Source organism: Vidua chalybeata, chromosome 6 (genome assembly GCF_026979565.1).
Source record: "Vidua chalybeata isolate OUT-0048 chromosome 6, bVidCha1 merged haplotype, whole genome shotgun sequence".
In the NCBI taxonomy this organism is placed as follows: Eukaryota; Metazoa; Chordata; class Aves; order Passeriformes; family Viduidae; genus Vidua; species Vidua chalybeata.
Window position 1 is genome coordinate 55225965 of NC_071535.1, and position 16184 is coordinate 55242148.

The 16184-nt window shown below is 53.7% G+C and overlaps 1 protein-coding gene across 1 annotated transcript in view; it reads right to left on the reverse strand.

Moving 5' to 3' along the window:
- Window positions 1-8984: 8984 nt before the first annotated feature.
- The window catches only part of ABTB2 (ankyrin repeat and BTB domain containing 2), a 111865-nt gene continuing 104665 nt past the window's right edge, over window positions 8985-16184 (reverse strand). Inside the window, exons 11-17 of the mRNA XM_053944754.1 lie at window positions 15602-15780; window positions 15125-15230; window positions 14875-14977; window positions 14343-14433; window positions 12538-12606; window positions 12024-12137; window positions 8985-10771 (exon numbers count right to left, since the gene is read on the reverse strand). Coding sequence (XP_053800729.1) covers window positions 10574-10771; window positions 12024-12137; window positions 12538-12606; window positions 14343-14433; window positions 14875-14977; window positions 15125-15230; window positions 15602-15780 — 860 coding nt within the window. The 3' untranslated portion in view covers window positions 8985-10573. The remainder of the gene's footprint in view (window positions 10772-12023; window positions 12138-12537; window positions 12607-14342; window positions 14434-14874; window positions 14978-15124; window positions 15231-15601; window positions 15781-16184) is intronic.

Sequence of the window (16184 nt, forward strand, 5' to 3'; positions counted from 1 at the left end):
TCACCCCGTGACCCCCTCCTCAGGAGGGGGCCCTCCCTAAACCCCCCCCAGCCCAGGACCCCCTCTTCCAGAGGGGGCCCATCCCACCCCGGGACCCCCTCCTGAGTAGGGGGCCCTCCCTTCACCCTCCCCCAGGACTCCCTTCCTGAGAAGGGGGCCCCCGTGACCCACAGCCCCGACGCCGCCGGGGAGCCCCCACTGCGATGTGGGCAAAGCCGGAGCCCCGGCGGCGTCGGGCGGCCCTTGACAACCGCACTGGGGGACCCGCCCAGCCCCGTATGGGCTCCAGGGACAGCGGGGGCGCCGGGCTCCGGCCCTCTGGGCTTTATTCTCCGGCGCCCCGAGCCCCGCGGCTGCGGGGGAAAGAGGGAAAAGGGGATAGAGGAGGGGTCAGGGAGGGATGAGGTGGGGTACGGAGAGGGGTTTGGGGGGGTTGGGGAGAAGGAGGGGGAAAGGGAAAGGCCGAGTGGGGAGAGGGATGGACAGAGGAGGGATAGAGGGGGAAGAGAGGGGAGTCGGGCTGGGGAGAGGGTAGGGAGAGGGCCGAAAGGAGGAGCGGATGTACAGGGGAACAGGAAGAGAGGGCAGGGGAGGCTGAGGAGAGGGGAGAGGACGCGGGGGGCTGGGAGGGAGAGGGGGGATGGGGGGAGAGAAAAAGAAGCTGGAGGGGTAGAAAAGAGGGGATAAAGCGGGGAAGAAGGAGGAGGATAAGGGCAGGAGAAAGAGGGGGAAGAAAGAGCGGTAGAGGAGGCATCGCCTGAGCCCCGCCGGGAGAGAGCGGCCCAGCAGCAGCCTCCCCGAGCTCTGAGGGAGCAAATGGCGCCAGCGGCGATTTCCGGGCATTAAATCACCTCGGCCCCGCCCCGCGCAGCCGCGCTGGGACCCCGCGCACCTGAGCCGGGCCCGGCCCCGCCCCGGGACCGCCCCTGAGCCCGGGACCGCCCCAGAGCCCCGGGACCGCCCCAGAGCCCCGGGACCGCCCCTGAGCCCGGGACCGCCCCAGAGCCCCGGGACCGCCCCAGAGCCCCGGGACCGCCCCTGAGCCCCGGGACCGCCCGGCCCCGGGACCGCCCCTGAGCCCCGGGACCGCCCCTGAGCCCGGGACCGCCCCAGAGCCCCGGGACCGCCCCAGAGCCCCGGGACCGCCCCAGAGCCCCGGGACCGCCCCTGAGCCCCGGGACCGCCCGGCCCCGGGACCGCCCCTGAGCCCCGGGACCGCCCCTGAGCCCGGGACCGCCCCTGAGCCCCGGGACCGCCCCTGAGCCCCGGGACCGCCCCTGAGCCCCGGGACCGCCCCTGAGCCCCGGGACCGCCCCTGAGCCCCGGGACCGCCCCAGAGCCCGGGACCGCCCGGCCCCGGGGCCCCGCCCTGCCCGGGATGGCGGCGGGACCATCGCCCCCGGCCCCGCCCCTCTCACCTGGGCCGGGCCGGGGCTGCGAGCGGCATCGGGACCGGGGCCTCGGCTCCGGGTCCTGCCGCTGTCTCTTGGGGTCCCGGGCGGTGCCGCCTCTCCCCCGCCGGGCGGGCTGCGGGGCCCGGCCCCGCAGCACTGAGTTGGGCTTGGGGCCGGCACCGGGACCGGCACCGGGACCGGCAGGAGCCGCTCCGGGCCGGGCGCTGGGGCCGAGCCCGGCGCTGCCGCTCCTGCTCCGCCCGCGGCCGGCGCGGGGCCGGGACCCGCCGGGGCTGGGCCGGGCCCGGGCAGCCGCCGGGATCCCGTGCTCAGCCCGACGCGCCGGGCCGGGCTCCGCTCGGAGCCCTGAGCTCCTCCCGGCTGCCCGCGCCGAGCCCCAAGCGCGGCCCTGGGGCTCCGCCGCCAGCCCCGCCCGCGGCGCTCCGTCGCTGCTGCGGAGCTCTCGCTGCGGCCGGGGGAGCGCGGCTTTGGGCTGTGCCTAAGGCACGGCTCGGAGCTCAGAGACACGGACTCGCCCCGGCCGAAAGAGCCGCCTGCAGCACCAAAACACGGCCTTTGGCCTTGCAGTCAAGTCCAACAAAACGCTGCACTTCGGCTTCTCTTGGTGAGCCCAAACACTCAGCACTTGGTCTCCTCCTCAAGCCCTGCAAACACAGCATTTAGTGCCTGTTCCTGAGCCCCAGCTCTGGCTGTGGGACCCTGCTCTCAGGACTCCAAAACGCTCGATTTAGTCTCTGCTTTTAAGCTCGAAGCCCGATTTAGCACCCCCAAAAAGCAGCACTGGGTGTCTCTTTGTGAGCCCCAAAACTGCCCCAGTCCCTCACGTTTGGAGTCCCCACAAGTGCCCCGGGCCATGGGTGGACCCAGCTGGGCACCAGCAGCAGCTCCCTCACCCCCTGTGGGATGGGGAAGAAACCAGAGACAAAAATCCAACTCACACTTTAATAATGGAAACCAGTCAAATACAATCATTTAATATTAATGACAACACATAATAACAGTGAGAGCAACAAGAACAGTGAGAACAATAATGGACAGGAGAGAGAAAAACCCCTCCACACCCCCCTTTAACATTATAAATCCAACATGTAATCCAGAGCACCACAAACTCCCTCTGTGGGGAATTTCCATATTCCTGTTATTTTCTCTGTGGTCCATCCTGGGGATTTGTGGACTAAGGAAAGCACTGGCTGCTCCTCTGGGCAAGGGAAAGGCTCCTGTGCTATTCCCAAAACCAGAACACCTGGAATTAGTGTCCTGGGAGCCCAGTCTGGTCCTTCCAGTCACTGGAGGTCACCCAGAGGGTCTTTACCTGAATAAAAAGAAAATGACATCCTGGTCCAGTGTATTTCCAGCAGGATTGGACACTCCTGGCCAAGGTAACCAGTCCATGGAAGTTGGACCGGTGACAATCCAGGAGGATTTTAAGGTGGATTCCTGCAGATTTCATTGTGCAGAAGCTCCAATTCTTGTGAGCACCTCTTGTTTAAATGTTTCCCTGTTGGAAGAGGTCAATTAGTCTTTTTCATGGCCAGATTGCCAGAGGCAGGGAAAACCAACCAGCATTCCCTGCACATCTCCATCACTTCCATGTCCACCTGCAAGGAGTGGCTGAAGGACAGGAGCCAGCCCAGGACAGGCTCAGAGATGAGGCTTCCAGCCCAAACCACTCCATGATGATTCCACAATCTCTCCCTGCATTAATTTTGCAGTGTTTCCTCTCAAATATAAATTTCCAAAATTACATTATTTATTAAAGGAATAATTTTAAATTATTCCAAGGATCAAAAGGGAAGCACCAATCATACAAGAATCATTCCTTCATGCATCAAATCATTCTTAAATAGGAAGCCCATTCCCTTATCTCTGTCCTTGTTTAGCTTTCCTGGAAATCCTTAGGATCCCACAGTTTCTCAGAGACATCAGCTGGAATTGCTGGAAGATTTGGTCTGCCAGAGAGCCAAAGGGTGTTTATAACATTTGTTCCTCTGCATCTTTGTCACTTATTCAGGTCTCCTTTAGCATGGTGTTGTGGGAGAAGTTTGGAATTACTAGAAATTCATCAGGTTCACAACTTTTCCCTCTGCTTCTCAAGTGTTTCAAAATTTGTGGAATTACCCCCAAACATGCCCTAGGACACTGCTGTGAAAACACCAATCAGAGGAACATCCTGAAAAGAGAAAACCGCCTCCAGCAGCAGCAGGAATGATCCCATTTCTGTTCTTACCTGGTCTCCAGCTGCTCCTGCCAGAGCTCCCAACAGCCACTGCCATTCCTAAACAGGAGCTATGGAGGGCACTCCTGCTGTCCATGAGGGTGAGGAGGCAGTTTGGGATGTTCTTTGCTGTGCAATCAGACAAGAGAGTGTCAACGATCCTGTGGTCCCTTCCAAGCCAAAGCAGCCCGTGATTCCATGGTATGACCAGCACCTCTCCCAGTTCCTTTCCAGAAACATCCTCCCACTAACCCAGGAGGGGTTTTTCACCAGGGATGTGCTGCCGAGTTGCCCTGGGCAGGGGACGCCTCAGCATTCCCTGTGGTGCCTCAGCATTCCCTGGGACACCTCAGCTTTTCCTGGGACACCTCAGCACTCCCTGGCATGTCCCAGGATTCCCAGGGATGCCCCAGCATTCCCGGGATGTTTCAGCATTCCCAGGGATGCCCCAGCATTCCCAGGGATGCCCCAGCATTCCCGGGATGTTTCAGCATTCCCGGGATGCCCCAGCATTCCCAGGGATGTCTCAGCATTCCCGGGATGCCCCAGCATTCCCGGGGATGCCGCTCCACGGCGATCCCGCGGTCCAGCGCCGTCCCGGGCTGCAGTGCCGGGCGCTCCCCACGGGGCGGCAGCACCGGGCGCTCCCAGCCCGGCCGGTCCCGGTGTCTCGGGCCCGGTCCCGGCTTTAACCCGCCCTGACCCGGCGGGGCCGCGGACACCGCGGGCAAAACCCCCCTGATCCCCTGGATTTCACCCTCCAAGGCACAGGATCGCAGCATTTCCTGAGCCGGAAGGAACCCACGGGGAGCATCGAGTCCAAATCCTGGCCCCGCACAGGACCCCAAGAATTCCCCCCTGTTCCCGGGAGCCGTGTCCAGACCCCGGCTCTTTCCCCAAGATCCTAAAAACGCAGCGGGGCTGGGAGAAGGATGACGACGGGGTTTTAAAATACATGTCTCGTTATACGATCGTTCTATAGATCCGTTATGTGTCCTTATCGGTAATCCTGCAATCAATATGTCCCTTACATCTCGCTACACATCCTCACACGCCGCCTTCACGGCGGCGGCTCCAGTGACCGACGGAAGCCCCGCCTGACCCCCCACTCCCATTCCCGCAGTCAGACCAGGTTTCCTTCCCGGCTCCAGCCCTGCGGCAGTCTCAGGTGTCTCGTTCCATAAAGCAAATTATTCACAGGAACACAGAGCCAACCCGAGCTGGTCGCTCCGGAGAGCACCGACCACCTCATCCTTACCCCAAACTGTGCATTCTCTCCCCTGCACATTAATTCAGATTCTACCCCAAAATGTTCATTTCGGCCCCTACAGAATCCGCCCCAGAGCGACGACCCGGGCCCCGCTCGGCCGAGGCAGCTCCCGCTGCTGCCGCCTTCCCGCTCCGTGTCCCGGGACGGGACAGCCGTCCCTGCACCGGGACAGCGATCCTGCACCGGGACAGCCATCCCTGCACCGGGACAGCCATCCCTGTGCCGGGACAGCCATCCCTGCGCCGGGACAGCCATCCCTGCACCGGGACAGCCATCCCTGTGCCGGGACACCCATCCCTGTGCCGGGACAGCGATCCTGCACCGGGACACCGAACCCTCGCGGCCCTCGCCGTCCGCTCGGGGCTGTCCCCGGTCCCCGCTCAGGGTTCTCCCCGTTTCCCGCTCACCTCCGAGCCCGGCGCAGCCGCCCCCGGTGTCCCCGGCCTCGCTCCGCTGCTCCCCGGGCTCCGCCACGGCGCTCCTGAGTTTGGGCCCAGAAAAAAACTCGGGTTTTATTTCTGAGCTCGGACTTGCAGGACTTGCCCGGACCCCCCGCCCCCCCGGGAACCCCCAGTGTGATGTAGGGAAAGCCGGAGCCCCGGCGGTGTCGGGCGGTGTGTTTGACCGGTGTGGGGGGACCCGCCGAGCGGGCCCGGCCCCGTGTGGGGGCTCCAGGGACAGCGGGGGGCGCCGGGCTCCGGCCCTCTGGGCTTTATTCTCCGGCGCCCCGAGCCCCGCGGCTGTGGGGGAAAGAGGGAGAAAGGGATAGTGGGGGATGAGGAGGGGAGGGAGAAGGTGGGGCAGGAAAAAGGGAATAAGGGCAGGAGGAAGGAGGGGTAGAGGGAGGTACAGGATGGGACACCGAGGCTCCGGAGGAGCCCAGCCCGGCCGCTGCCACCCGCACCGAGCGCTGAACGAGCAAAAGAAGCGGGGGCGGTTCCCGGGGGTTCAAATCCCCTCGGCCCCGCCCCGCGCACCTGAGCAGGCCCCACCCCGCCCCGTTTGGGGCCGCCCGCCCCGGGATGCGCCGAGAGCATCGCTTTGTCCGGGTTCGGCATCACCTGTCCGTGCCTACAGGGAGATGGGAACTGCAGCGGGAGTCTCCCGTCCCCATGGATGACCCTCTCCCTGCAAGCTCTCGCACTGACCCAGCGTGTTTTCCACCTCCTTGGTCCCAGACAGGGAAACACTTGCTGCTCCTCTGGGCAAGGGAAAGGCTCCTGTGCTATTCCCAAAACCAGAACACCTGGAATTATGCCCTGGGAGCCCAGTCTGGTCCTTCCAGTCACTGGGGGTCACCCAGAGGGTCTTTACCTGAATAAAGAGAAAATGACATCCTGGTCCAGTGCATTTCCAGCAGGATTGGACACTCCTGGCCACAGTGACCAGTCCATGGAAGTTGGACCAGTGACAATCCAGGAGGATTTTAAGTTGGATTCCTGCAGATTTCATTGTGCAGAAGCTCCAATTCTTGTGAGCACCTCTTGTTTAAATGTTTCCCTGCTGGAAGAGGTCAATTAGTCTTTTTCATGGCCAGATTACCAGAGGCAGGGAAAACCAACCAGCATTCCCTGCACATCTCCATCACTTCCATGTCCACCTGCAAGGAGTGGCTGAAAGACAGGAGCCAGCCCAGGACAGGCTCAGAGACGAGGCTTCCAGCCCAAATCGTTCCATGATGATTCCACAATCTCTCCCTGCATTAATTTTGCAGTGTTTCCTCTCAAATTTAGATGATTTTTTAAAGGAAAAAAAATCTAAAATTATTCTAGGAATAAAAAGGGGAGTTGTAAAACATACAAGAATCATTCCCATGTCCATCAAATCATTCTTAAATTGGAAGCCCATTCCCTTATCTCTGTCCTTGTTTAGCTTTCCTGGAAATCCTTAGGGATCCCACAGTTTCTAGGTGTATTTCCCTCCCCATAAAGGAATGGAAACATCCTAATGCATTAGGGAAAGGATTTTTTTGTTATTCCAAGGAATAACAAGCAGAGAAATGGCCTTGGACACTAGGGATGAGCACCTTCACCATTCCCTCTCTCCAAACCCCGTGCAGATGGGGCTGGGAATGCCGGAAGGAGCCGGGTGTGCCTCTAATTGCAGAGCGTGCCTTTAATCACGGGCTAAGCCAGCTCAGCCTTTGAGCCTGTCCCAACGCGGGGACAGGCCAGGACAGGTCTGTGCACATCCCAGCACCCAGGTGCATCAGTCCCCGGCCTGTTCCACACCCTCCAGGCCGGTGTCCGGCCATTCCAGACCTCTGATCCCGTTGCAGCGGGATCTCTCCCTCCTCTTGCATGCCCACAGTTTGCCCGCAGTGACGGGGTCCTGTGGCTGACTGGAGGCAAATGTGGCAGCCACGTCTGGCTGAGCAGCTCCCTGCAGGTGGCAGCGAGATGTGACCTACTTGTCACTGGAATCACGCCGCCTGCTCCGAGAGCCCTGAGCTCTTCCGACAGCTGGAGCCAGCTGACCCCGGCCATGTCCTGGGAGGGAGCAGAACCAGGGAAGCTGAAGCTAGCTGGAAATGCTGCCGGGACAGGTCTGGCATCCCAGAGCAGCGTGAGGGAAAAGGGAGCTGTCTGGGAAGCACTGGCTAAGGGGCAGGAGGAGGGTGTGTCCTTTCTGCTTGGCCCTGGTGATATTCCCTTGGGAGTTTTTACCTTGCAGAGCTGGGCTTTTGTTTGCCAGCGCACCTGGGAGTCACGGGCCGGTCTCGGTGAGGGCCCTGGTGCGTGGTTTGTGGGCAGGGCTTCGTGTGGATGGAGGGGTAGAAAGGGACACGAGAAAACTTCTGCCCGAGTTAAGCATGGAGAGAGGATCAGGTGAAATCCTGCACCTGGAACAGCAGGAATAGGGACAGCTCTGGGTTGTGTGGCTCCTTTTTCCTTGCTCTGCTGCGATTTTTCATCACTATCACAAGATACCTTTTTTCTGCCCTTCTTTTTCTTGAGCAAGTAATGCCAAGTGCAATATTCTGTGGATGAATGGATCCCCCAGACTCCAGCCCTGTCCTTTGGAGAGGCAGATCCAGCTTTGGAACCCTCTCCTGTGCCACAAGCAGTGTGACAGCAGCCTGCTGCCCCGTTCCTCGGGGATTCTCCTGCCTCCTCCCTGCGTGTCCCACCGGCTGTGCCTGTGGCAGGTGCAGGAAGCAGTGTCTGCCTGCCCAGGCAGCATTTGGCGAGGGCAAAGGGCCTGTGAGTGGTGCTGCTGCATTAGTCAGGGCCTGCCTGCTGTGCAAAGCCTTATTAGAGAGCAAAAAGGGCTTTATTTCAGGCTGGAAGTCATCGAGCCTGTTCAGGCAGATGTTTATTTCCTCTGCTCCCTGGAATGATGTCATTATGGCCAGCAAAGTTCTGTGCTTCCCCAAAGCTGGGCAAACGGCTCTGGTACTTTCTCAGGCTCCCCAGGCAGCACTCTATAAAATACAGGCAGTGTACAACTGGTTTCACAAGGAATTTCTGTTTAGCCTACTCATTAAAGTGCTCCAAAGGGAATCTGAGGTGTTTGTATTCCATGATTCTTGAGAACGAGTCACTGTTTAAGCTGGCAGGTTTCCAAATAAGGAGAAAAAAAAAGGTTACTTCTGGGTCAAATTCTTGCTCTTAAGCTTTTATACTCCTTACCTCTCGGATGAGTCCTGTGCTCTGACATCAATCCTCCCACAGAGCACCAACCAGAGACCTTCTGGCCTTTGGGATCTGAGGTGACATGGAAGGATCACCTATATATTTTTTTAATACCTCTGGCCTAGGAGTTACTTTAAGCCTCACTGTTTTTCCTGCTGCAGAGAAGAATCCTGGAATTAGGGGATTCTTGGACACTACCATTTGCTGCTTTCTGCTGGAAAGCAGGTAATCTTATTCCAGCTAGGGAAAAATGCAAGTTAAACTTTTTAACTTCACAAAAATGTCTGAGCCTAGGAAGGGGAAATTAATGCCTCTGTATCCCTAAAATTAGATATATGTACAACAAAACCAATTTAAGATGCTTCAACTGCAACAGCCTTTTCCACATAAGTGTCTTTAAATCTTTTTTTTCCCTACTGTTAGAGGAACAGAATAAATAACAGCACCTGTGTATTTTAAAATTACGTTGTTAATAAAATCCTGGTACATTTACATAAATGACAACATTAATGTACAATTAAACAAAGCATTGTAATATTACAGCAACAAAAGAGGACCTACATATTTGTACAGATAGCTGGAGCAGCTACTTTAAAATACTTTCCAAAATAAAGCCTTCTGTGGCATTTCTCAGTGATAATTTTGACCCCCCTGTATGGCTTTCTGTAATAAATAGGGTTATTGGAGCTGGTGATGTTCAGCAGATGTGTACCTAAAGCACAAAGGGAGTGTGCCCTGACCAACCTGTCAGCTGACTGAAAATCCTTATCCATGCATGCAATTTGCCTCTGTGTAAATCCTTTAGGAACAAGGCCATGTCAGATTTTGATGGATTTGCTGGGAGATGCTGGTGGGTTCTTTCTCCTTCCCTTTATCTAAACTGTGTCTGTGCTGTGCTTTGGAGCCTGGGCCCAGCTGAGCCTCCTCCTTCCACTGTGTTTAGATACAATGGGAATAAATTGTTGAATTTCTAATAAGGAATAAATAGTTCTCCACTGAAAACTTGGTTTCCTCTTCTTCACCCGTCTACAACAAATGGAAGTGTCCTGGCAAATGGCTTTTGGTGGGTGCTTAGCAAAGCTCAGTGGGAATGGCTGGAGGTCTTTCCTTCATCCAAACCAGCTCCAGAGAGAGAGAGCAAACCACTGAGCTGGATATTCTTTGGAGGCCAGGGGAGGCTTTTATTGCTTTCATTGCAACTGGGCAGTTTTTCAGCCTAGTGCCAACTCCTGCTATACCTGAGCCTTCTACAAAGTGTCTTTTGTGATGTCAGGTCTCACAGGTAATGTTCAGAAACAGGCTTTTAAGGTGAAAAAAAATGACTGATTGACACTGTCAGACCTTGACAGGGAAAAGGGTAGACAATCTTTTTCTTTCTCCTCAAAACAGATCCAGATTAACAGCTGGCACAGTGAAACTGTATTTAAAAACACTCAAACCCCCAACTCTCCCCTCCCCGCCCCAGCTCAGCTCCTCATATTAGGCTTAAACAATGAGTAATTTCAGTGTTAGTATTAGTTTCTACTCAGCTTTGAACATACAAAACCTCTCTCTCAAGGTGCAAACAGTTTTGGGGGAAGTTTCTGTTGGTCTGTTGCGATGCACAGACACTGGTACTACTGAGGGGAAGTATTTGTGTGCAGACAGATGGCTCGTAGGATGGGCTTTAGGATCAGGAAACTCCTTCTAGGCAGCCTTTTTACAGGGAAAACATCTGTGTGGATGAACCTAAGCCCGTGTATTAGTGCTGGGCTTAGCTCAATTGCCTCCTTCTCCACAGCCCGGCACCGTGCTCATGGAAAAGGCAGCGCCCATCGATCGCTGCGGCTCGGGCTCTCCCCTTGCACCCTCAGCTGGTGTTTGGGCCGTGGCAGTGTTGTTGGTGTGACAGTGTTGTTCCTGTGGCAGCAGCAGCAGCACAGAGAAGCCAGCTCCCCTCCCTCAGCACGGGTGTGCCTGTTCCAGGGCGCTCTCAGGAAGATGCAGAAGGCAACCAGCCCCAGCGACGCCTCCACCGCGCTTTGCCAGCCGGGCTGCCTCACACCCTGGAGGTGACGTACACGGAGTGCAGGCGGCCGGCCAGGGCTGCCTGCAGGTCCCTCAGAGGGTCCAGGCCCTGCACTTTGCTGTTCCTGCCATAGATGAGCTGCTTGAATGAATCCTGCTCCAGCAGGGAGCTCATGTGCTTGAGGAAGAAGCCCTCGCAGAAAGAGGCCAGTTCTGGTGCATTGTGAATCTGAGGGAGACAGCAGGATTATTAACCCCTTGTGTACGTCACAGACCTAAATGACATCCCTGAGCCTCTCATTCCTAATGCTTTTCTCCTTTTTGTCTCTTAGAACATTAAAAGACAGGAGTAACAGTGGAAAAACACTGAAGGCAGGACTCTGATCATTTCTCCCGGTGCTTTTTGCAGGGGGGCATCCAGGCTTTTTTTAATTCCTTCCCCTGCTGGCCTGCTGTGGGAAGGGCTGCTGGCCTGCACTCCAGCCCCTTCCCTTCCTGCAGCAGAGCAGCTGGCTGATGAGGTGGCCAAGGTACCTGTTTGGCTGAGCCACAGCACACAACAACGCTGCTGTGCTGGCAGATGGTGAGCAGGGCTCGGGGCAATCAGGACACGGGTCACAGGACGGGAGCCTCATCCCTACAAGGAGGGGCTGAACGCAGGAGAACAGGAATGCTGCACTCCTGAACCACCACGAGGTGATTTCTGCCTGGGATCTGGCTCCTTTTGCTTCAGGATCAGTAACGAGAACAACAAAACTCAAGTTCAATAATAAGAAGCTCTGTGCACACACAGCCTCTGCCTGGGAATTCTGTGCAAATAATAATTTAAGGAAAAGTACATAATGGCCAGTAGGGAATGCTGTTTCCCCTTTTTACCACTGCACACTGTTAAATTTTTGGTCTGAAAGAAACCAGCCCAATGTGAGCGAAATTTAAAAGCATCAGTGTATCAGACACTAAACACGCAGTGTAAAAAAAAATCATTACCAGCCCTCTGTGCAGTTTTCTCCTTGTTTTTAAGGGATCTGATCCTGCCAAATTCCAGGAAAAGCAGAGTATTTCTCTGATTTAGGTTATTTGCTACAGAGGTGCATATCTGTCACACAACAGACTTTATGCTCCTTTTGGAGCTGAAAAGAGTATTTTCTAGCAGCAGGGGTACTAGGAAAGGGTTTACTCTCTAGTTGCTATGCTGTGATCAATTGCTCCTGCTGCTCCCAAGATTTGAATCCCTCAGGATTTGCTGATGTTGCTGTATCAGGCTGCTAAGACAGCTTTCCCCTGCTCTGCAGGGATCCCCCATCCATTTCATCCATGATTGCTCCAGACAAGAAAACACACCGGGGCTGTGCAGGACTTTCCAGCCTGGAGCTGGGAATCATCTCGCTGTGTTGTGGCTGGGGGGAGTTAGCTGCAGGGAGGGTGCCCAGCAGCACACAGGCTGCTCACTGGGGTTCTTAAACCAGGGGGGTTGGATCTACCTTTGCATATTTATAGATGTTGACAGAGTTGTCCATGCTGATGGTCTGGGCACAGAGGATTTCACAGTGTCTCTGGAGGCCGTCTAGCTGGAACAGGCTGGCAGCCGACAGCAGCTAGGAGGACAAGAGAGAGGCTATTTGAGATCATGAGGCTTGAAAGGCCTGGGGAAGGCAAACAGGACGGATGATTTCCTCTCTGAGGAGTCTCTGACTCGCTGTTTTAATGGCCAAGTCCTCATCAAACAGCAAAAAGGCTGCTCCATGCTGAAGTGACAGACTGACACATTTCCCCTCTCAGCAAAAGCTCCCCCCACAAGCATATTTGCTCTCCTGTCTGTCACCACGACACAGAAACACCAAGCAGCGATGTTTTGAAACTTTAAAGCTCATTTCCAAGCATTAAACATGCTCCTGGACTGAATGGGAGCCTGCTGTTAGCTCCTGGATTTTGCCTTTCAACTCTATTTTATGCCCCAGCGCACTTGGCAAGACTTGGAAGAAAAAGCTCTCTCACCTCTAAGATATCAGTGGTGGGAATTTCCATGGATTCTGTCCCTCCATAGTATAAATACTGCATCAGCATCTGGAATGGGAAGAAGGCCAGGCATGAAGTTATCACGGCAGTCACAAGGGGCTCTTGATGGCTGTGCTCCCCTTCCTGAGCAGACGGGAATCGTGTCCTGTGCCGGCTCTCACCTCCACTGGCGGCTTTTTTTTCACTCCCTAGCGTGGCAAATCTGCTGCTTTCTAACAGTCCTTTTTCCCTTGGGCCCTGAAAAGGGCCCTGCTGGGGACTTTGGGCTGAGGGTGACAGCGTGTCTCTGAGCAACACCACTGTCCTTGTCTGGGATCCGGGCGGGTGAAGCCTGGCAGGCTGGTCACGCGCGGAGCTGCCAGCGAGCCCAGCGTGAGCATCCCGGGGACCTCCCAGCCACTTGCCTCCCCTGCTGGGCTTCTCATCAGCTTCCAGCCCCTCACCAGGCCCGGAGGAAAAGGCATTAATTGTCTGCAGGGAGAGCAAGAGGCAGCTCCTGCTCTTTGATCTGCATGTGCCCACCCCCAGCCCAAGCAGTGTCAGGGAGGGAATGGATCTGGTGTTGGATCACAGAAGTGTCCTGGGTGCTGTGTGGGGCTTGCAAGCTCTGCTTGCCATGCCTAACAGGGCTGAGAACAAAACTAAGCTGCTCTTTGTGAGATTGCCTTATTTGTAGAACAGATTTATGTGAGAGCAGAGCTCTTCTCAGCAGAGCCCTGAGCAGGACACACATCTCTGGTGGCTCAGCATCCTCTGCCCTACCTGAGCCCGCCTCTCCTTAATGTTACCCTCTGCTGTATTTACCATCAAATTGTGAAATACTTCACTGTTTCAATTCTTTCTGATTTGTCTCTCTCCCTCCACTGAAGCACAAGTTTATCTTTAGAAACCTTCTGATGTACAAATGCTGTTAAGGAAGTTTGTTTCAATACTTAGTTTTATTTTCTTCTCTGTTGTGGCTTGAAGCTGCAAAACTTGGATGTCACCTATCCAACACAAAACTTGTACAGCCCCTTACAAGCAGAACAAAGATGTTCTCATGGTCAACTTTCTTCCCTCTAGTGATATAACAGCACTGCTGACCAACAGACCAGGTTTGTTTGCTTATAAAAAGAGAAAAAAAAGCCTCAACCCTTTAGTGAAACAGCTACATGACCTATTCTGCACTTCACATCTCCCTGTTCCTCCACTAAATATGGAAATGTCATAAAAGCAAAGCACAATTCTCAGTTCTGAGCCTTTCTTGACAGGGAGACCATTGATTTCTTATCATCTGATTTGAATTAATATGAAGCCTGGCAATGCAGCTGCTGTAAATAAGTTACTCTTTGCTTAGCAAAAGGGACAGTAAAAGATGATTTCCTAAAGTGCCTGTGAGGAGATCATCCTGTTCCTGTTACTAACACTTGGCAGCACTGAAGTAGCTCTGCCTAAATCCTAACGTGAAAATGGTGTCGTGAAATGTATGAAAATGATGTGTTAAAAGTATAAAACTACTTTCCAGTAGACTAGTTTCTCCTGCTTTATGGAGGAGTCAGCTGCCTAGGAAGAAAATAAGAATATAGACTGGAAGACTCTGTTTTAAGGCTGGAAGTTTGGAAAAAGGGTATTTCAGAAAACTCCTGAAATTCATATCTGTTGAAAGGTACTCCATTTCTACTTGTAATATTATCTAATTATGATATTACTTATTACTTACTACTACTTGGGTTTGTCTTTCCTTCCAAGTGGTTGAGAAAAAAAGATGAAAAAGAATAAGGAAAAAGTGGAATTAAGTCCCATACCTTGAAAATGTTGTATTTCATATCGCTGATTTCAACAGTCTTGCTGCCGTGGCCATCGTGCTCTGTTTTATTGGTCATTAGTGTCTTGAACCTGGGAATGGTTTTAAACAGATTTAATTGAAAAGATTTAATTGTATTACTGTGTCACACACTCATCACAAAGAGCAAGGGGAAAACAAAAATCCCTCCTTGTTCTTTGCAAGCTGAAAATCGAAACATTTCCTTTAATTTAATGATGATTAGTTCAGGGACAATTTAAAACTGTAAATTGCCTGGATCTGATCTAATCCCACCCTGTGATAGGTAGAAAACCCTGTTACTGTGCCAAGAACAGAGAAAGAAACTGCTAACTGCAAGTGCACCAGGCCAGTGTGAGACTCCAGGAAAGCTGGAGCAAGTGCAGCTCTCCCTGCAACCTCTGGAAGAAGGAATGGGAAGGCAGGGAATGGCTGGATATGTACACTCCAACTACCACACATGATTTCAGGGATAATCATGGCTGGATTCATTATGCCCCTGGTTAGTGACTCACCTGTTAGATGCAGTAACCAGCAGGACTTTGTGTGCATAGAAGAGCTTTCCTTCCACTAAGAAAGTTACATCAGACATTTCTTTATTGTTCAGAAAGTGAGGATCTGTTGGGTGAATGGACCAAAAAAAAAAAAAAAGGTGACTTTTCTTTTTAAACTGTTCATGCTTTTCAGAAAGAAATCCAAACAAACAAATAAAAAACCAAGCCAGCAGCAACCAAAAGAAGCTCACTGCTCAGGTGAGCACCTTACCCAGCCGAGCTGGCAGCGTCTTTCGGATCTCGGGAATGCTGGGAATGGGGCTGCTGCCGTAGCAGTGGGTGAAGATGGATGCCAGCTGCTGGTTGATGGAATCATTCTGTGAGGAGGATGGAAGAGGGATCAGCAACTGGACATTGAGCAGGATCCAAATGTGCTGTAAGGAGTCCCCTGGGGCTTACACAACTCAGCCTTACAGGAGTAACCTCCCCACAGAGGGACACGTTTTAAATTAAGCCAGAATTACTGGATCTGTGGAGTTATGGAGGTATAAAGAGCTGTATACACACCCAGGTGTGTGTCTGAGGACTGTCTAGGGCTGTTCATGAATTCAGATAAATGCTTCCAGGGCCATTTCCATGCCATAACTCCTAGGGACTTTGCCCAGCCATTCCCTTGTTCCTGTTGTGCACAACAACAATGAAACCCCAGAACACTCAGCTCTGACAGAGTTATAAAACTCTGACTTACTTTGCTGGTTTTGAGGATGTCAAACATGAGCTGCAGCCCCTCACTGACCAGCTCCTCGTTGTAATCCTCCTCTTTGATGGTGACAAACTCCCGCAGCAGGGTCTGCACCACGGAGTAGCGCGACTGGGAGAAGGTTGTCCGTAGGGACTCGATCCACACGTGGAGCTTCCAGGGCACTCCTGCAGCCACAGGAAAAAGGGACAGTGAAAGATGATTTCCTGAAGTGCCTGTGAGGAGATTATCCTATTATCCTATTACTAACACTTGGCAGCACTGAAGTAGCTCTACCTACATCCTAACAGCAGATAGATTTTTATCTTGATATTAAAGGTGACTGAACTGGGTCACTGATAGATTAAGTGACAAAGGATTGGCAGCAGGATCATAAATTGGAAATTTCTGCTGATTTTTAAGGATCAGAGACTCCCTGTTTTATTCTGAGCTTCATGGTTAGTCAGAATCACACAAAAAAATTGAACTGAAGTTGTAAGGTTACATAATGCCACACAACTGTGGTGTGAGGTCTTTCCTCCCAGTTACACACAGCTACAAAGTTGTCTCTCTCCTACCTTGAGATCAGTTT